The 22,521-nt window shown below is 37.9% G+C and overlaps 1 protein-coding gene across 1 annotated transcript in view; it reads right to left on the bottom strand.

The window, feature by feature from the left end:
• Window positions 1–22,521, bottom strand: part of LOC135102037 (midasin-like) — a 58,560-nt gene that overhangs the window by 15,261 nt on the left and 20,778 nt on the right. Inside the window, 9 exon segments of the mRNA XM_064006683.1 lie at window positions 307–489; window positions 1,589–1,677; window positions 2,343–2,583; window positions 3,518–3,882; window positions 3,885–7,404; window positions 7,407–10,560; window positions 14,491–17,741; window positions 18,982–19,155; window positions 22,100–22,276. Of these exon segments, the coding sequence (XP_063862753.1) occupies window positions 307–489; window positions 1,589–1,677; window positions 2,343–2,583; window positions 3,518–3,882; window positions 3,885–7,404; window positions 7,407–10,560; window positions 14,491–17,741; window positions 18,982–19,155; window positions 22,100–22,276 (11,154 nt within the window).

Consider the following 22,521-nt stretch of genomic DNA (forward strand, 5'->3'; position numbering starts at 1 on the left):
CAATTTTTAAGATTTATCAAACTTTACCAGATATTGTGGATCTATACCACAGCACCAATATCCATTGTTTCCCACTTTTAATCCCTCATTTCATTTATGATTTTAAGTGAACAATTATTTTCCTGTTAATCTTGAAATAAGATACAGATGATGACTTTCAATGAATTGTAAGTATAATGCTATTCAGTAGATTTCTCAAGGTACTTACACAGTCAACAAGAGCAGTTGCTGAGACATAATCATGCCTAGACAGTTATAATTCTATAGTTATCAGAAATATCAGAAACAGCAAACAGTAAAGGTTACCTCCATTGGAGTATCTAACATATCTTCATCTGCCATCTCCTCCTCCTGTCTGTCTGCAGGTGCTGGAGCCTCCTTAGCCTGCTCCTGTGTGCCAGCATCTACCATATGGGCATCAAAGTGGTCCTCTGATTTGCTGATGTGTTCATAAGTTGAGTGTTGAGATTCTTTCTCAGCATCATTGTCCTAAAAATAAATAATAAAAATAACCTGTGCAACAATGAAGCCTCAACCAGATGATGTAAAATTCTGATGATTCAAAGCCATGATCAAATTATACTGACATGTACATAAATAAGAAAAAGGAAATTAGAGGGGAACATAATAAAGATTGTTGTCAGTGGCTTTAAATACTTGAGCCTCAGTAAAAAAAGATAAGGTTTGGGAGAGGTGAGGTGATGTTCCTCAGATCAAAATTATAACCAAGACCACAATTGTTGTAGATGGCAAAAGAAAGTTGTGGGAAATTTCAAGACACCTGTTTAATGTTGTCTAATTTCTGAACATTTCTAGTCTCCTCCCCAGATGGCAATTCCAAGGAAGGCTGTATGGCCTAATCCATAATAATAATAATAATAATAATAATAACAATAATAATAATAATAATAATAATAATAATAATAATAATAAGGAACCTGGTTTAATCATTGCCTAAGTATCTTAAGACCACAAATAATAAAATTTCTATCAGTATACTTTAATAACAAAAATGTATGAAATCTAAACTAGTATTGAATTTTGTATGCATTGTTAATCAGACAATTAGTCAATAGCTTTTTGCTGCATCACATTATAATTTGGGAAGCAGAGGATTGCATTTTTTTCAATCTTTTTCTATTTTCATCAACTTCCACCCCTGCAGTAAATAAATACATGCTGCTAAATTTGTGATTCTTACCTTCGGTAAGCATTAACAAATTGGTAAGGCATATTAGAAGTTAAACTTGATGTAAGGATGCATCATGGAAAAGAATATAAACACAGTAGACAATGAGTCTATGATAGTTCACACTTGCCACCAGCAGCTTCATTCTTATCTTTCCTATGCACAATCCAGTTATAAAGATAGATCTTTAGACTTAGATCCCATCCTCTAGATAGATCTTTAGACTTAGATCCCATCCTCTAGTTATCTTGTTATTTACAAAGAAATAATTCAGAATTTGTAGAAAATACAAAATCTTTGATACTGCTGACTTCCAAACACTTTAGATACATTCTGGTGTAGATGTAAATATTTCAAATTGCAAAATCATTAGTATGAATGAAAAATTACACAACAAACCTTTTCCTGTTGCTGTTGGTCAGCTTCTGATTTCCTTTGCTTGGACTCTTTGGTCATCAAGCCCTGTTGTATCCTCTTGTTATTATCACCTGAGGTAGAAAAAAATATCTCATGAAAGTTAAAACAAACATTATATTAAGTTTCGAACTAACTCACTATTACAGTTGAACACTGAAAACTAAAATAATGTAGTTTTTAATAGCTTATCATTAATTAAATTTTTTATTAGGAGTGAAATCCTGAATACTAGCAGAACCCATGGAATGAATGTGAATGATGCTTACAAACTAAAGCAGTCTGAGATGACAATGTTAAGATAGATATGTAGTGCACCATTAAACATCAGACCTGAAAATAGAAGCTTAAGAGAACAAAAGATGGTGAATTGAGGGAGAAGATGGAAAATGAGTATATTAGTTGGTGGTGAGAAAGGTAGACTGAAATGGTTTAGGTAGGTTACCAAGATAAAAAAGAATGATTGGACCATAAAATTAATAACCTGAAAGTAGTCAGTATTACAGTTCTTTCTTGAAAAAAATTGAAGATAACTCACAATTATATAATCCTGAAACTCCTTGAAGATTTATGCAAAGGAAGCTATAAATAATTATGCAGCCTGCAAAAAGTGATACATGCAAATACATATGTAGTTTTTAAAAATGGTGATAATAATGACAAATGGAAAACTGGTTAGGGTAGTTATAAAAATAAGCTCCAGGAGAAAACAAACAAGCAGAATTTGAATTAAGCCTACCCAATGTCCTGTTCTCATCAGTCTCCCCAGGTCTACGCGGCTTCTTCATGTCACTCTGGTCATTGGCTGAGGCCTGAGTAACCAAGGCTGAGGACTCTCCCTGGTGGGCATCTTCTCGAGTTTGACTCTCAGATTGACCAGTGCCTTCCTGATCCTCTGTCTGTTCTCTCATTTGTCCTTGTTCCTCCTGCTTTTCCTCATCATCTTCACGCTGTCCACCAGTGTCTGATTTGGATTGCTCCTGTTGATAATGATTATGCTGATAGATTTCTCTGGATTTTTTTTTTTTTTTTTCAGTACAAAATAAAGATGATAACTAGTGAATGCCTATTTTTCATCAAAATTAATTTACTTATTCTGATTCTGAACTGACACAAAGACCAATTCAAGTGTGCAAGTCATATGATCCAGATTGTCATGGACTGAAACCAGATACCTAATGTATATTTTCATGGATTCTAACAGTATAATGCTTGGTGCATTTGGTCCAGTACAAAAGCCCATGGCTTGATTCTTCACCAGCATAAATATTTGGGAAGGTCTCTCCTGTTTATGAAGCTGGCTGGAAAATTGTGGCCTCATAGTTTATAAGCAATAGGTGACCAGTAGCTGTATTCACCATCATATGTGCAATGTGCAGTTCTTACAAATTATGAAAATGCTGAAGATCAAAGTATGGTCATAACATTTAGTTTATGAATAAATACATCCTGTAGAGTTTCCTATGCTCACATTCAATCAACAAAATTTAATAAAAATTTCATAAATGGTGAAAACCAGCTGAGCTCCTGAGAGAAAGCAAAATACTTAACATGAGGAAAATTAATCAGGAGTAAGATAAATAAAATGAAAAAAAAAAGTTAGTTTTGAAATGCAAGGATAGTATGACAAAAAGGTATACTGCCAGAGCATGTTCATATGCTTCCTGATCCTTTTCTTTTGTGATTGTTGTAGGAAAACAAATCTCATGCTTGATAATGGGATCATCAAAAGAACAACTGTTCAATGTCATAACTATCACTCTAACTTCTCTGAAATTATAGCTTATCTGTATCAACTTGCGAAGTTTGATTACACTGCTGACAAAATATATTTACGAGTACATGAAATCTGTGAGTTATGTCAATCCTACATTAATTTTCAATATTTCCTAATAACCATAAATAATTTCTCACCTTAGTCTGGTCCTTGCTGCCATCTGTGGTGTCCATCTCAGCTGCCTCTGCTGGATCTTTAGAGCTTTTGTCTTCAGATGCCTCAGCTTTATCTTCTAAGTTATTTTCTTCATTATTTAAGTTATTTCCTTCCTCAGTTCCCTGTCTTCGCTCATCCTTGTTTCTTTCTTCTGAAGATTCCTCCTCATCCTGTTCTCCATCATCTTTTTCTCCAAGCTCTCCATCATCATCTTCAACAGATTCCTTTTCATTAGGTTCCTCTTGTCCTTTAGCTGTATTCTCTTCAGCATCTTCCTCCTCCCCATCCTCTTTTGGTTCCTTTTCATCTTCTGGGAAAATACCCTTTTCCTCTATTTCTCCTGGAAGTGATCCATTTCATCATCATCATCATCATCATTTTCATTGGTGTCACCATTATCCAAGTTCATGTCATCTGGCAACTCCATTTTTTCCTCTTCTTCATCTTCTATGTTTGCTTCTCCTCCATAGGGATCAGTGAAATTGTCATCATATTCTTGGCCATCTTCATTCATTTCATTTTCTTTCCTTGTGTCCTCTATTTCATCTAAGTCTTCTTTCTTCTTCTGTTCTTTATCTCTTTCCTTCTTACTCTTATTATCATCTTTGGCCACCATTTTTGACTCTGTAGCTTCTCCCTCTCCAGGTCCATCTTCTTCATCCTGGTCTTTAGTCTCCTCTTCATCCTCACTTTCCTCATTATCATCCCATATTTTTTCTTCAAGTTTATCAGCACCTTTTTCAGTTTCACCCATTTGTTTATCCAAATCCTTTTGATTATCATCATCATTATCACTGTCACTTTCTCCTCTCTCATTCTTCTCAACATCCTGCAGCTTTCCCTCAAAATCTTCATTCATTTCAATTCCCTTATCCTCTTCTTGCAAATCTTTGTCTCCTGCCTCCTCCTTTTCTCCCTCCTTCAAGGCTGATTCAAGTTGGTCTTCTAACTCAATGCGATCAGAAACATCTTTTTTACCCTCACCCTCACCAAGGCCAGTGCCTCCTGAATCCTCAAAATTTGTAGCCCCCTCTCCACCTTCTTCATCTTGCAATTCTTGAGGACGACAAAAGCCTTTTACTGCTAAGTTTTGAAAAACTGCAATTATAATTGATGTTAATTTAGCAATACTTCTGTTACTGCTTGTCATCATTAGCAAAACAGATTCACAAATTGCATGATACTGCTCAAGGAGTGGTAGTGAAGCCTTCAATACCTGCTGTATGTCAGGCTGAAATTCTGATATCTTCACAAGCTTCTGTATTCTGGTCACAATTTCTTCCATGTGCAGGTTTTCAGTATCAGACTTGAGCTATTTGACTAATCCAAGACTAAGCATATCCTTTCCAGATTCTTCATCATTTTCAACTTTGCTTTGTACAGGGCAATGTTTCTTGTACAAATTCTCTACACACAGCAATATTTGAGTCAAACAGTTTTCCAATAGATCAAAACCAACACCATGAACATCATCTTGTGGTTGAGCAACATTAGCAAGAGAGAAATTAGACTGGGCAGCCCACCATTCTGACAACCACTTGTTTAGTTGGCCAGTGACTGGATGTAGCTTATCATGTCTTACTGAAAGCATCTTGGTAACTTCATGTAACTCCTTGGCATCTTGACTAAGATTATTTATGATGTCATTGTACACTTTACTGTGGGCTGGAGTAACTAATCTATGGCCACTCTGGAAATGTCTCAATAAACTGGTAAGCTTTAATGCCAAACAATCAATTTTCCCCTTAGTTCCTTCTAGAATGGTCTTAGCTTCATGAACTTCTATTTTACATGGAGAAGCTTCAAGCAACAGTAAAGGTTTAGCATTAGTATATGTCCCAAGTACTTTAACAGTCTCCTCAAGAGTAAGTGACAAAGAAGTTGTCAAAGAGTGGAGATGCTGTATTCTTGTCAACATCTTACTCACTGAGTGATGAGAATCTACTTCTCTTATGTCTTTGAGAAGATTATGCAATTTGTGAGTAAATTCACTAACATAGGATAAGGACATCCTTTGGTCCCGCACCAGAAGAAAAAGATGACATGAGATGCCACGCAGCCGCTTGATGAGTTCAGGGCCAAGATCTTGATGTGGTTGCTGTAGGGAGGACAACAGCAAGGAGAGACGACCAATACTGCGGTTAAGATACTTTACACACCCTGGCCAGGCCTCTCGTGCTGGCAACAAAGATGGAACGTCTGTGTGAGCAACTTCCAAATCTACTGGTGAAAGGTTCAGGCAGGAGTCAATATCCTTATGATCCCAAAGGCTATTACCACGTGTGTAGGTCACACCCATACAATCTAACACCTTGAAGAGCCGTGTGAGAGATTCCCTTCGGCGCTGCATCACACCTCTCAGTTGCTTGACACGTATTTTATCTGAAGGAGCATTCTCAGCTCGTGTTGCTGCTGCCTGAAGTTCTTGATAACTGGATATGATCTTGACTGTGGTATCTTCAACTTCATCCACATAGACTGTATAAGAAAACTCAGACAGCATTCTACATGTTAACTTGTGGCAGCGCTTGGTTAGGAAGGTGAGTCTAGAAAGGACTTGGTATTCTCCTACATCTTCTGAGTGTTTTACCATTACAGGAGATGGAGGCAAAACAGGATAAGGGATCTTTGATGGGCAGATCTCAGACTTTTGATCCCAAGCTCCTGTATGGTCTTCATTCAACTCTGAGTTTGTGTCACACATAAGTGGCGCAAAAGGCCGTCTCAAATTCTTTTCCCAATTCCTCATGTGGCGATGAAGAGTACGACGACTCTTATCTACAGACTCTCGCACAGCAAAGTAATTGATATCATTCCAGCGAGCTATCTTAACATAGCCTTTCACTTCCTTTTCAATTGGCAATCTGGCCTTGGTTATTGCTGTGGTTACCAAATGCAAGAACTGACTGAAGTAGTGGTATAAATTCCATGTGATAGCCACTAATGATTGAGTAATTTTACTCTTTTCTAGTACTGCAAGATGACAGTGAAAAGAAAAAAGGAGTTGTAGGCGAATTTGAAAATCACCCAAGACCGCAGTTTCCAAAAACTGTTTCAGTGTTTGTAATACTTCAGGCAATGTAACTGTTTCTGTAAGAGCAGCTTGGAACGTATCAAAAAGATATGGCCACCATTTCCGACCCTGAACTGCAACCTTGTGAGTGACAGAGTCTAAACAAGAGCGCCATGCATTCAACTCCAGCTGTCGCCACTCAAGGACTTGGTGAGTCACAGCCTCCAGTTGTTCCTTCATGGACACACCAGAATGAGCATTCCTTTCCCATTCCTGAGCCTTTTCCAGAACTGTTTCCAAGCCTATTACATGCTTCATAAGTGGAGAAGTGAGAGGGAAGTCCAACACTCTTGATATAACAGTGTTCACCATTACCAAACTAGGATGACCTGGCCACTGCATGAGGAGTTCATCAACACGTTCACACACTGAATTCAGTAGTGGGCGAACTTTCAACACCTCTTGGGGATTGGGGTCTTTATAGATGTCATAGGGATGTTCAAGAAGTGGTGTAAGGGATTCTTGAGATAAGTAAGAGCAAGAGTAATCATTACTCAAAATATGAGCTCCCAACATAGCCTGATCAAGGCAGCAACCTGCTATGGTTCCTACAGTTCCTATAAGGGATTGAAGCATAGAGAACCTCAGCAGTGCTGCTGTAACTACCTGTGAATGGATGGAGACTTTTGTGTCAGGAGCAAGCCATGAAGTGTGAACTAAGTTTGCAAAAATCTTGTTATGTAACTCACTTATTTCAAAAAGTTGTTCATCAGTCATGTACATAACCAGAGTATCTTGATGTTCCTCCCTTTCACCATTTTTCATCTTTGCTGTATCTTCTAAATTTATTCCCTTCAAATCATCAAATTCATGATCAAAGCATGGGAAGGTCTCTGGAATTCTCTTTCTAATGTTTCTTCATCTGTTTCAGACATCGCAAGAGTGCGTGCCTTATGGCAGTACAAGTTTTCCTCTTCCTCAGCATGGCGGGCCTTCTCTTCTTCCTGTTGCCTCCACTGAGAGACTGCTTGACCCAACAGTTGAGAGGCCAATTCAATACTAGATTCATCCAAGTGGTGCTGAGCTAGAGTCACATTCAACAAGTCCAGGAGTGCTGCACGAAGAGCAACAGTTGTAGCAATTTTTATCTGTCCATGAAACTGTTCTTCACACAACAAGACTGGAATGCACTTGGCAACATTCATTTGATCACTCACCACATGAAGGGGACGTGATGGTTCTCGTTGTGCAGGGAAGGAAGAGTACTTTGCCAAGTTATCTGTCAAGTTGATGCCACATTTTACATTAAATGAATGTATATGAGAATGACATACTAAAATCCTAAGAGCTTCACATGTTACAGCCACTGCTTGTAGGAATGGATATGTAATATCCCGATAGAGGGGATACTGCTGCACAACTTTTTTAACAAAGTTATCACAAGAAGCAAGAAGACATTCAGTTTTCACTAATGAGGATTCTGAAGGTAACCTATCCTCCTCTATTTGAAGATTTTCAGACAGTTCTTGGATTCTTTCAGGGATGAACACACTTGAGCAAAAATGAACACAATCTTGCTTTAGTTGATGATACTCTACTGCACCTGCACGATGTGCAGTCTGCTGTGACATGTGTGTCATCTCAGACTTTATCTGACTGCATCTTGCCTCAAATGATGGCAGATGAGGATGGGTTTCTAGCACTCTTGAGTAATCCAAACTACCTCTTAAGTGTTCAAACCATGCTGTTAGCATCAAATGAGACTCCAAATCTTGCAGTTCTTCCTGATGATACTGCAACTTCAGAGAATGAAACTGAGCTGGATCAACTGGTTCCATGTGACTTAAAATACTAGTGTAAAGTGTACCAAGTGTAACTGCTGCTTGGGCAGCAAAGTTTGCTTTATCCTTCCAGTTATCTGAACATTCTTTGAGACTTGTAATAAACCTAACCAATTTTTGGAGCTGCTGTTGGCTACTGTCTGGCAACCAAGAAACATTAGCCTCAATTATCCTAGATGCAAGAGTGGAGACTATCTGCAGATGATCGGATTCACCACCAAATTCGGATGAAATGCCTAATGCATCGGCAAAAACTTTCAAAGATGAAGTCAGATAAAATACCACATAATTGGTAAACGATGCCTCATAGCTTAGTAAAGGATCAGCAAGAATGGACCAATTGTTCCACAATGTTGACTTAAGCACTCTTAACTGTGCCAGTTTTTCAACATGCATACCTGTAGGAACTTTCTGCATTGCACTCTCAATATCATAACTGGATGTATTTTTCCCAGCCAGCAAAATGTATGAGAGCTGACATGCTGCTGGATGAAGTAGTACACTATTCTTTACTTCTTCATTCTCTTCAGAGGAAACAGGAGAGTAGCTGAGGTAAGTACAAGTTTGTCGACTGGCAGTGCTCTGAGTTAGGGCAAGATAGCTGTGAGTTCCAAATGCAGCTGGTCTAAAGGTTGGACCAGAAAGAAAGCCTATAAGTTCTGTATATACTCCAGGTGCCTCTATAACAACATCATGTATGAGTGGTGATACTTCATCACTCACTCTCTCAACTGACAAAACATGGGATGCTAAATAATCCCTTAAGGGCCAAGTTTGAACCTGTAGTGCCATTAAGTCTCTGTCTTTCACTTTTGATGAAGCCTTTTGGCCAATGCACTTTTCTTTAACAATATCCTCTACACTGCTAATCTGGTCATGTATATCATTTACTTTTTCTGCATTGCAAGAGGCAACTTCGCTTGCAATATTCATTAGTAGCTCACATACTTCCTTTCCAGTGGAAGATGCTAAGAACAAGTTGACATTTTCATTGTCTGGAGCTGGAGCAAGACTGGATGTCAAGTCTAACAGGCGAAACTGAGCACCTGAGATCATGGCAGATGGAAATGGTGCTGGTGATGTGCATGATCGCAGCCTTGAGGCAATTTTGTGAACTGGGCCATATTCTAGTTCAAACTCTAAGTGTAAGATCTTCACTACTTTCCTGAATTGCTCGGAAACCAAATATTCCCATGAACTAGGAATTTTCTGTAGAAACTCTTCATAAACCCAATGCCAATGCAAAGTTAACTGTGGCAGAAACAGATGAAACTTTGATTTACTCACATTTTGGCTGCAAAACTGGTAGAGGCGGTCACACCACCGCAAAGCAGACAAAAACAGGCAGAATTCTTGATTTGTGATGGGTATGTGTTTATCATCCGTCAAGGACAAGATGAACTTATTAATTTGGGAGAAGAAAGGGATAAGATGAGGAACTGAGGCATGAGGGGAAGAGCTACTACCCACAAGGCCCTTATTCACTGCATGAGAAACTTCCAATAGTGTCATTGAATCCAATTTGTAACTGCCATTAGACTTTTCAACAACAGCATTCTGTTTGAAACAATAATACACAGTATACCATAGCCATAAACTTGACTTATTAGAGAGGCTCTCAAAATTAGAAGTATTTTGTTGATCTCCTGCTTTGGAATGTTTCAGCAGGGCAAAGCGTGGATCATAAGCATGTTGCAGAGTTTCATTTGTCAAGGCTTGAGATGCAAGACAAACTTTTCTGGACAAAACAAAATTCAGTAGGGATGAAACATTTTGCTCTAGATGAGATTTGGTGTGTGATGCAGATTTCATTTGTTGTGTCATCCATTCTGAGAGCACTGGCCAGTCTTGAACTGCCATTGCTGAAAAAAGCAAAACAACACAGCTCAGCACACTCACTTCTGAACATGGTAAGGGACAGGGCAAAGGGAGTGATGCCAAGATCCAGGTGGACACAAGTTTTGGATCTCTTGCTGCTAAAGTAACTGCCTGCAACAGTGAAGCAAAAACTTTCACTTGTGCCAAACAACTACCCAGGCTAAGTTTTTGCACACTCAAGACCTGGTTCTCATAATGAGGCCAGCATATGTCAGGATTTTGGCCCCAATGTTCCAGAACTTCAGTTATGGCTTCATATGCAGCTTTTTTGATTGTAGGTTTACCATGAGATCTGGAAAAAAGTAGAACAAGCATGTATACCTATACAAATAAAAGTATTTTATCTATATTCATACAGAGAGAAATTCTAGGTAAATGGTTCCTAGCTGCCTGAAATACTCAACTAACTTAAATTTTTAAGAAAAGGAGCTGGAAAATATGATCTAAATTTGGCACTATCAGGGTTGGAAAAACCCCCTTTTTTTTTTTAAATCCAATCCACTGTTTTTTGAGGGTTTTACTGGTTTGTTTTTGGAGGTGTTTTATTGTTTTTTGGAGGGGTTCTATTTATTTTTTGTTTATTCCTCATACTTATATGTTAATTAGTTTAAATAAGCAATCAAAAAGTAATCTAGAATGAAACAAAAGGATCCAAGAGTTTTTTCATGTAGGAGGGCCACCGGCCAAGAACAAAAAAAAAAAAATAATAATAATAACAATAGTAAAAGAAAAAGAAAAAGAAAGGGCCCACTGAGGTGCCAATCCCCAAACAGTCAAAAATGGTCTTAAAAAAATTAAAGGATAAGTGTCTTGAAACCTCCTTCTTGAAAGAGTTCAAGACATAGGAAGGAGGAAATACAGAAGCAGAAAGGGAGTTCCAGAATTTATTAGAGAAGTGGATGAATGATTGAGAATACTGGTTAGCTGGTTAATTAGAAAGGTGGGCAGAATAGGGGTGACAAAGAAGAAAGTTTAGTGCAGTGAGGCCACAGGAGAAGGAGAAGCATGCTATTAGCAAGATCAATAGAGCAGTTAGCATGAAAACAGTGGTAGAAGATAGCAAGAGATGCAATATTGCAGTGATGAGAGGTTGAAGATAGTCAGTTAGAGAAGAGTTGATAAAACGAAAAGCTTTTGATTCCACCCTGTCTAAAAGAGCGATATAAGTGGAACCCAACCATACATGTGAAGCATACTCCATACATGGAGTTAGCAGCTGGGGGGGGTATCAGAAAAAGTGGAGATGACTCAGAATGCTTAACTTCATAGAAGCTGCTTCAGCTAGAGATGAGATGTGAAGTTTCCAGTTTAGATTATAAGTAAAGGATAGACTGAGGATGTTCAGTGTAGAAGAGCGGAACAGTTGAGTGTCACTGAAGAAGAGGGGATACAGTGAACCTCCAATTCATCACGGGGTTATGTTCCAAAGGCACCCACAAAGTACTAAAATCTGTGATATATTGACTGGAGAGAGAGAGAGAGAGGGAGAAAAAAAAAAAAGGACTGCTAATTAAACTGCTCACTTCCTTGCAGCAGTAATGGTGATTAACCACCACCTCGGCAAATTAGGAACATGTTGTGTTCACAACACACTGACCTCATTACCCAAGCAATGATAAACAGAATGTTTGTACAACATTTACGTAACACACAAAGCTACCACCATATGGATAACAACCCATACACCATGTTGACTGGTGACAAAACCTGCTTCTGCACGATCATTCAACCCAACCACCACCGAACAGTAACAGCAATGTACAGCACTCACACAAACACGCAAAACCACCATCAACCCACAAACAATGTGACAGTGGCAACAAAAATTACTGCTTGCACAGCCAACCAACACCAGCTGATGCCCACTCTGCCTACCAACAGCAACTGTTGATGGTGACAGGTTGGTGTGAACCGCACCATTGCTTCTGCCTGGCCGCCACCTTATCAGCAAATAGTGTTGCCGAATATACAAGTACACCTAAACCCTCATCTGGGTATTTCCTCAAGCCACGCCATCTAGCTTGTATTTTACTAAATATAATAGCCAATTTTTCTGCAATAAAGTGGAATTTTCCACATTGCAAAAATAATTAGGTTCCAACGAAAAACACAAAAAAGTGAACTGGTGATAACTAAACCGCGATAAACAGGGAGGTTCACTGTAATTATTTGAAAGATTATGTCAAGTTGATAGATGGAGGGAGTTTTTGAGGCACTGAACAATACTAAGTTTGCTCTGCCCCAATCAGGAGTTTCAGAAAGATCAGAAGTCAGGCATTCTGTGGCTTCCCTGCAAGAACTGTTTACTTCCTGAAGGGTTGGCCATCTAAGAAAAGACAAGGAAGAGTGCAGGGTGGTATCATCAGCACAGGAGTGGATAGAACAAGAAGTTTGATTTATAAGATCATTGATGAATAACTGGAAGAGTGGGTGACAGGATAGAACCCTGAGGAACATCACTGTTAATTGATTTAGAACAGTGACCATCTACTACAGCAGCAATAAAATGGTCAGAAAGGGAACTTGAGATGAAGTTACAAAGAGAAGGATAGAAATCATGGGAGGGTAGTTTGGAAATCAAAGCTCTGTGCCAGACTCAATTAAAAGCTTTTGATAAGCCTAAGACAACAGCAATAGTTTCAAATCCCTAAAAGATGACCAAGACTCAGTAAGAAAAACCAGATCAGGAGTAGAGTGGCCTTGATGGAACCCATACTTGCAATCAGATAGAAGGTTTTGAAGTGATAGCTGTTTAAGAATCTTCCTGTTGAATACAGATTCAAAACTTTAGAGAGGTAAGAAATTAAAGCAAAAGGATGATCGTTTGAGGGATTAGAATGGTCATTCTTTTCAGGAACAGGCTGAATGTAGGCAAACTTCCAGCAAGGAGAGGTAGATGTTGATAGACAGAGTTGAAAGAGTTTGACCAGGCAAGCTGTAAGCATGGAGGCACAGTTTCAGAGAATAATAGGAGGAACCCCATCAGGTCCTTAACCCTTCTGAGGGTTATGGCCAGCAAGGGCATGGAAAACATCACTGTGAAGGATCTTAGATGGTAATGTGAAGTAGTCAGAGGGTGGAGGAGTGGGAAGCAAAGGTCTGAGCCAAGAGTTCAGCTTTAGAAACAGATGAGATGGCAGTGGTGCCATCAGGTTAAAAATAAAGGAGGGACAGATGAAGAAGCAAAGTTATTGGAGATGTTTTTGGCTAAGTGCCGGAAGTCACAAGGGGAGTTAGGTCTTGAAAGATTTTGACACTTTCTATTTATGAAGAACAGACACTTGTTTAGGTCATGCTGATACAGATTGGTCCAGTTGGACAAAGCTTGTGTTAACTTGTACAGTACAGGAAACGAACGGGTCAGGCTTGACTACTTACATTTTTTTTATGTATATGTACATATAAAGACCTTATTTATCAATATGATACATAAGTAAATTTTGATATGTAAAGTATATATATATATATATATATATATATATATATATATATATATATATATATATATATATATATATATATATATTTTTTTTTTTTTTTTTTTTTTTTTTTTGGGGGGGGGATAATGCCAACCCTGAGCACTATGCCTATCACTCTTAGCTACCAGCACTGCTGTTTCTGTGTTGTGACAACTGTATCAGTTGCATTCAAGATGTCACATTTTGTCCCAATATACAAGGAAATAAATACATATGATCTATCTATAATAATAATAATAACAGACAAGTATGCTCAACCAATAATGCATGCAAGCACTGAAAAAGCTTAATAAGATACGGGTGTATATGATGCCAAGAATGTAAGTAGATAATACATACATTTAAGTTTGGTGATCTTAAACCCTGTCCTATTTGCTAGAATGAGGCAATATATTATTGTATGATTTTGTGTTGGCCCAAAAGAAACAATGTTTGAATTACTACTTGGTTACATGAATAACAAATGACAGACATGTCAACAACAGAAATATCTGATATAATTTGGTCTTCCAATATGGTCTAACTTACATATGAAACTTTGCATTTGAATGAAAATTTCTTGCACCTTTCTTTTATTCCCAAACAATCAGACATGGATGACATAAGAGCCATTGTTAAAGTGGACACAACTGCAGGCATTACAGCTTAATTGAACCCACAAACATGGTTAATGTCAATGAAGAAAACATTGTAGAATATAACAGCTTCTGATATGGTAGTTATATGTAGCACAATGATCTTACCTTACATATACTAGGGTCAATGCTTTCTTGAGGGCAAGATCAGAATGATAACCAGCCTGGATCAGTTGATGAGTCACTGATCCTGCTAGCTTCATCTGGGTAATGCCTGGCTGCTCATATCCTGGTAGACGTTCAGTAACAGTCTGGTGTGCCTGAAATAGGGTATTCTGTAGGGGCACAGAAGTTAAGCCAGCATGTAGCATCAGTGCTCGCAGGTCTTCAGATGCTGTCCATGATTCAAGTATATAAATCTCTAACCCTCTGTTCCTCATGGCTCTCGAAATTTCTCCATGCAAGGGATTCATGGCAAGAAAAAGACGAAACTGAGGATGAGGAGCAACTGTGGGAACACTACCACCCACTACACCTTGCTCATTGAGGCTCAGCTCTCCCCCAGGTTCCAGTAAGCCATTGAGTCTGTCCAGAACTGACGCTGAACATATGTTCACACCATCAATCAGTATCCAATCACCATCACGTATTGCTTTAACAAGAAGAGAATCCACCCAGTGAAAGGTACCTCCACCTGACAATGTTCCAGCCTCTCTGACTTTCTTCTGCAATTGTTTCACATAGTCTCTGAGTGCAGCAGCCCTGCCCAGTCCCTTGCTCTTACTACCATTGTCTTTCACACATTCCTTCTTTCTTTTCTTTCTCCCTTTCATATCAACTTGTGTGTCTGTAATAGTCTGAAGGACTGCCAGAAGCAAATCACACTGATAATGAAAATGTGTTGTTTCCTCAAACATGGTTCTGACTGCCTTATCCTTTTGAGCAGCAAGAAGTTCTTCCCAAGCAGCAAGGACTGTTACTGCCCGAGATTCTTCACCAAGAAGGAGTGCTGCTCTAACTGTTGCCTGTATCTCAGAGAGGGCAGTACTTACTGCTTCTCCTAGCAACTGTTTGTAGTCCATCTGTTGAAAGCCTCCTAAAAGTTCAGTGACATCCATGTCTGAATTGACAGTAAGTGTGAGGAGGCGCTGCCCTGTAAGCCCGGCCAACAATTTCACTAAGCAAGTTTTGCCAGTTCCAGACTCCCCAACTAATAATGCCATCCAGTTCATATTAATGCAATGCACAAGACTCTCCATAACTGGTAGCTGATTCTTCATAAGATAAAGGTCACCAGTATTGTCTTCCTCACTTTTGTCACCATCAAAATTTCTGTTAATAACTGCATGGCCAATCTGAATTTCTCTTGCTGTGATATTGTATCTGCCAATACTCTGATAACTTGGGTAGCCTTCTCCAAATATGCGGTCATATAAGTGCAAAACACTTTTCTTGTCCTCTTTTGTCCTCATGCGATCTGCGTATATAAGACTAACATATTCTCCAGGATTGTAGTAATCTGGTGACTGATTCTTCAGTATTATTTCACACCATCTGAACATGTCACCCAAGTTCAGGTCCCATGGACCTCCTAATTGACCCCAAAGGCCCTGCACTTGGATTTCTGAAGTGATGACCTCATTGAACTGAACCATTTTTGTCACAATATCTTGAGGTAACTTTCCATACATCATACTAAGAATAAACTCTAAATCAGCAGGTGACAGGGCTTCTACATGAACTTGTGTAAATCTGTTGAGAAATGACTTAGGAAGACCTTTCCTAGCTCCACCCTGATGTTGGGGATTTTGACATGCAAAGATCTTAGTGGTCTGATGCTCTACATGGAAAGTTTTCCCTAGCTCAGGAACAAATATCTCCCCTCTGTGGTCAAAACATGCATTAAGACCTTCCAGCACTGACTGAGAAGCCAAGTTGAGTTCATCCAGCACCACCCAAGACCCCTCACGTAGTGCTTGTAACAAAGGCCCATCTCGCCAAGCAAACTTCCCACCTTTGCCTCCTTCGACAGGTAAATCTGCACCAAAGAGGTCACTGACATCTGTCTGTTCTGAGAGATTGATGCGTACAATCTTGTGGCTAGAAGCCTTGGCCAGAGCTATGACTAAATTGGTCTTGCCAACACCTGGACTTCCCTCCAGTAGCAAAGGCCGACTCAGCTGCAAGCCCCTCAGCAGGCGAAGCAAGTTGATACAAGTCCGAGGTGCTTTGAAGGTAAATATTTCTGACTTTGGCTCCTCTTCTGATCCTTTGGTGATAATGAATGGTCCTATGCCAAACAAGGTATCTGTATTTACAAAGTTCAGTTCACAAACAAATTCTTCCACCAGTGTTGCTTTGTTTGGCTTTGTTCCAGAATTTTGCCACACTTGTTGACAAAGATAATTAAGACCAGCTTTTCTCAACTGCTTCCACCCTGCAACACCACTTCCTGTGAGTCCTGATCCTAGGCCATCAAGGAGTACCAGACATGCTCCATGAATATAAGCTAGACCTGGATCTAAGGAAGTTGGTTGCAATGTCACCTTGTTGATAAAATCAACCCAAGACAGTATATCTCTAATACTAAGGATACACTTCTTGCCGAGTTCTGTATCTGTAAAATGTTCTAAGAACTGCAGCATTGCTTTTCCCAACTCTGTTTTTCCTTCCTGGTTCAAAACAATATCCTTCCTTATGTTGTGCTCAATAATTTTCAGAACATCACAAGATACACGATTAACTTCAACTTTAGGGCACCAGATTTCTGTAAAACGGTTCCTAAGGGCTGGAGAGAGTTCTTTTTTTCCATAATCTCCACCAGGGTTCATGGTTCCAATAAGCCTGAAGATTTCATGGGCAAAAATAATGTCAGGGCTACTACTGGCACTGCCTTCAATGTCAGCTCCTTTCTCTGCCAAAACCAGCATCCTCTCTGGTTCAAGAACTGAATTTAATCTTTCCAGTACACTATCATCAGCAAGGGATACTTCATCAGCTAGGAACATACTCCCATCCCTCATGGATAGGATGAGAGGGCCATCCATCCACTCAAAGAGACGATCATCCTCATCTGAATGTGATCTTACAGGACGCAGTCCACCAAGAAAATCTGCTCCTTCAGAATGCATGTGGCAGTTAACAGTGTAAAGATCTTGGTTGTTTTGAGCAGCAATCATCTGGCAAACTGTTGTTTTGCCACAGCCTGTCTCTCCAACTAGTAGCACTGGTTCCTTGAAACATAGAGCCTTAGAAACCAAGATGTAGAGACGGCGCATATCCTGAGTCCAAACCACATGTTCAAAACCCTGTATTTCAGTCATCTGTTCTAAGATGGATTTTGTGACTGAGGAAGTCTTTTCTGACAATGTGAACAGCTTGCTTTGGTCAACAACTCTCTTCAGCCTTTTTTCCAGGACCTGTAACCCCAAGATAAACTTATATTAGTTTCTTGTGATAAAAATGTATTCATAATACTTGATAAGAGTATTCTGATACATCCAGAATAAGGAATAATTCAAAGAATATATTATAATTCAAATGAAACTCCAATTATATCAAAGAAAAACACAATCTATAATAAACACATTACAGTTATTTCTTGATAATAGATTATATAATGTGTATATATATATATATATATATATATATATATATATATATATATATATATATATATATATATATATATATATATATATATATACAATCACCATAGAGAAAACTGTTAAACTGCAAACATCATAGTGAACACCATAAAATAAAGCACTGATGTTCAATTTGCAGCCATGGGAGATCTTAAAAAGTGGTAAAATATTACCTATGACAACTCACATGCCCTTAGGATGATCTAGTTTAATTTTTTAAGCAGTGACAGTAACAGGCAGGCACTATAGAAGTAAATACTTCTCCCATGCTCCCCTGCCCATTTCCTTCTTGATGTGATCTTCCCATTTCATCTTTCACATTTAATTCTTTAGCATTATAATGGGTCCTAGCAAGCTTACTAACAAAGAAAAGAGTGCTGTGATGGCATCTGTTCTAGAGAAATTGTGAAACTGGAAGGAAGACAGGAAGATCTCAGGTAACCATCAGATGGTTGCACTTGCACTTGAAACAGATGTCACTTCTGAGAGAGAGGAAGGTTCTGGATGAAAATGGAAGATATACAAGAATAGATAAGTTGACAGGGCATATATTTTACAAAAACTGAGATGCTGTTTCCTCGTTCTCTAGGTCTGAAGAGGTTGTGAGCTGCAAGGACATGAAGTGACAGCTATTTCAAGTGCAAGTGCAGCCTTCTTCACCTGTCTGACAGCTGTCTCTGATCTTCCTGTCTTCCTTCCAATCTCATAATTACTGAGTGCCACACAAACAAATGTCTGAAGACAAGATATCAACCACAACTTACAGGAGACATCTACTCATATCTGCACTCTAAACAAGGCTGACAATAAAATGGTGAACAGTGATAGAAGGTACATAATGCACTTAATAATCACAAACCTTATCATTTGAAAGGTGTGACTAATGTGAAAAAGTTTCATAGCTATAGTAATAGGAGAAAAAATATTAAGAGTATTAAATAGAATCACTTATGGCATTCACACAGTCTGACACTAGAAAGCCTCATATAATTTTTCCAGATTTCAGACCTACTTTTTTTATTGCTCCAGCTTCTTCTTCCAGCCTTACTCTGCCAGCAAGCACAAGATATCCTTCATCTGCTATATGTTGATCCCAGTCATAGAACTTGCTACTCTGTTGTGGGGAGAGGCGATACCTCTCAGCCCAACGAAACAGGTCACGGAAGGTGACATATGATTGCTTTCCCTGAAAGATATAAAAAACAGTAGAAGACTTAGTATTAGGAAAGGTACCTAAAGATAGTTTTTTTTTTTTTTTTTTTTTTTTTTTTTTTTGTGTGTGTGTGTGTGTGTGTGTGTGTGTGTGTGTGTGTGTGTGTGTGTGTGTATGTGTGTGTGTGTGTGTGTTGTGTGTGTGTGTGTGTGTGTGTGTTTACCTATTTGTATTTTTAGCGGGATTGAGTCACGCTTGTAATGTTCCATCTTTTAGTAAGCAATTAACATATTTTTCTTAAAATTCATGTATACTAACTGCACACACTACTACTCATGGCAGTGAATTCCATAGATCTACTGCTATATTTAGAAAACTGTATTTTTGTAGTCTTCTTTTACTCAGTTTCATTTTATGTCTTCTTAATGTTTCATTTCCTCTTGTAAACAAATTTGTGTAAATCTTTTCTTTTTGTCAAGCCTTTATACATCATGATCATGTCACCTCTTATCCTTTTCTCCAGTTTGGATAAATTCAACTTTTCTAATCTTTTTTTATAGCTTAACCCTCTAAGGGATGGTACCATTCTTGATGCTGCCCTTTGAACTTTCTCCAGTTTGGAAATATGTTCTTTTAAGTGTGGGTTCCATACCACTGCTGCATATTCTAATGTGGGTCTTATGAATGTTGTTATAAATTTCCTTACCATCTCTTCATCTGTGTATGTGAATGCTACCCTCATATTTGCCAATAGGGTATACATACTTCCCATCTTATCATTTATGTGATTATCTGGAGTTAGCTTATTATTTATCATCACACCTAAATCTCTCTCTTTCTCAGACTCTTTTAATTTATTTCCTAATTTATATTCCCATTCTGTTCATGATTCACTTCTTCCAAAATTCAGAATATGACATTCATTTGCATTAAATTCCATCTGCTATTTACCATTCCATTCATTCAACTTATTAAGGACATCTTACTGCTCTCTACAGCACTCTTAATGGGAAATATCATGAACTCCAGCTGTGGTTGCCAGATACAGTATTTCACAGAAAAGTTGGTCTATTGCATAAAGTATTTTTATGAATATTCTATTATCACCTATCAAGATAGTAAAATAACTACAGTATTTTTAATGTATCTACGACATGCTTTAATAGTAGGATTAAGGTTATATATGTGCAGTGTGTCTTTTATACCATCTGTATTCCTGGGGCAAAAATTATTTTGTTTCTCAGTTGATAAAACTCAACCAGTATGATTATTTTGGATATGTCTTCCATATTTTTGAAGCATAGCTCTTATGGTTTCCTCATTTAGGTCTTCTAACTCATTGTACTCTTCTATCTCCCAAGCTTTTGCCCTTGGAGGCATACATAATGTTGCTACCATTATTTTTTCTTCTCAATAGCTACTAATTGTTTGTCAAACTCAACTTCTTTTACTTTTAAGTCTTTACTGGTCAATATCATGACTCCTCCATATTTATGTTCTCTATCTTTTCTCCATATCTCATAATCATTCAAGTCTAACATAGTATTTGATAACGATGGTTTTAGCTTATTCTCAGTGAGACATTATCTGTGGTTTATCTTTTTCTATTTTATCCTTAAGTTCACTTAGTTTAGATACCAAACCATCAACATTTGTATACATAATTTTTTACTTTTCATTTTTGTATACATTTTTTTTAAACCTTACTTCTATTCTGCAAATGTATCTTTTCTTTACTTGCATTCCCAGGACTTTGTATAAAACTGACCTTCTGGCATTTTTTTTCTTAGCTTCAGCTACCAATTCTTTCATTTTTACCCTGTTTTCCTTGTTCAAGCATATGCTTACATTTATATTTTTTCCATTCCCCATTTTCTTTTACCTTTCTAGCATTTTTTTAAACTGTTTCCACCATGCTAGTATTTTGCAGTACAACCTCAAATGGCCTGTCTATTTTTGGATCATACTTTCCAAGCCTTGAAAATGCTGCAACTGCCAATTCTTCTTCTCCAATCATAGCAATTAAAATCTTAGATACCTTTGCAAATTCATGTATATCTCTTTCAATCCTATTTTTAATTACTTCTTTCATGCCAAAGAATGCAACAGATTTATTAATATCTACAGTGTCTTTAATAAACTTGGGGCTATTTCTTATAGTATTTTTTTATTTCCCTATTCAAATCTATTTTTCCTGTTTGTGTCTGCTTGATCTCTTCTTTTTCCTTCAAAATTGTAGCATAGGTTTGACTTATGTCATCTTTACATGCTGACACAATTTCACTAGCTTGTTCTATTTTTCTTTTATGTTAAGTTTTTTTTCTATGATATCACTTGCTTTATGCTCATTATTTTAAACCAAACTTTATTAGCAATCTCTCTCTCTTCCCCATTTTGGAAACATATCTCTTGAGTCCATCATTATAAATCTTAAGCAAAGACAACCATTTCTCCTCTACTCCCTGTGCTTCATTAAAATTACTCCAGTCAGCTTCTTCAAAATACTTCCTCATTAGTGTAAAATTTGCCTTACTGTAAATGTATCTCCCAATTTTGTGCTCTTCTCTTTCCCCATTTCTCTTCTTTCATTTAATGTCAACTCAATAACTTTGTGATCACTTTTTCCTGGTGGGCTTTTATATTTCACACTTTCTATTATTACTGGCTGTTTAGTAAACACTAGGTCCAGCCTTGATGGTTCGTCAGTGTGTTCTCTTTTACCCACTGTGTCAGTATGTTGTCCACTGCCATCTGTAGTAACATATTTTCCCATGATCTTTCACCTCCTTCCTTTGTCCTCTCCTCCCAGCATACCTCTTTATGATCAAAATCTTCCATCATTGTTATGTTGTCACTTTTGTTAAGAATTTCTATAATACACCAACATTATACATCAAAAGTATCTATCAGCATCAAATGGTCATGAAAGAAGGATCCCTATTGAAAATTATAGCAGAATGAATAGAATGTTACTAACCTGAAAAAGATTTGATCCTCTTCTCATGTTTTGCAGATCCGAGAGCACAGCAATCATCTTCTTGCTATAAGACAGGGGGATTTCACATCTCCTATGTAAAATTATCTCTAACTCACCAGAAGGAATTTCATTGAAATGTAGCTCCACAAATCTATTTCGGAAGGCTCTAGACAGGACCTGTTGAAGCAAAATCATGGTCACTTTACTGAATATGAAGCATTTCATAACTGCTAATGTGTAAACAAAAATTTATTATATATTTCCCTGTACACTTAATAATGAATATGTTTATATCTAATCACTGAAATTTCCTTGAGGGAATGGTCACAATGTCTCCATTTATTACAGCACATGCCACTTATCCCTACACACTTTAATCCTCTTATCTTCTTGCCATTCCTCTTTCAAGCAAATGCACCACC

Source organism: Scylla paramamosain, chromosome 7, assembly GCF_035594125.1.
Source record: "Scylla paramamosain isolate STU-SP2022 chromosome 7, ASM3559412v1, whole genome shotgun sequence".
Taxonomy (NCBI): domain Eukaryota; kingdom Metazoa; phylum Arthropoda; class Malacostraca; order Decapoda; family Portunidae; genus Scylla; species Scylla paramamosain.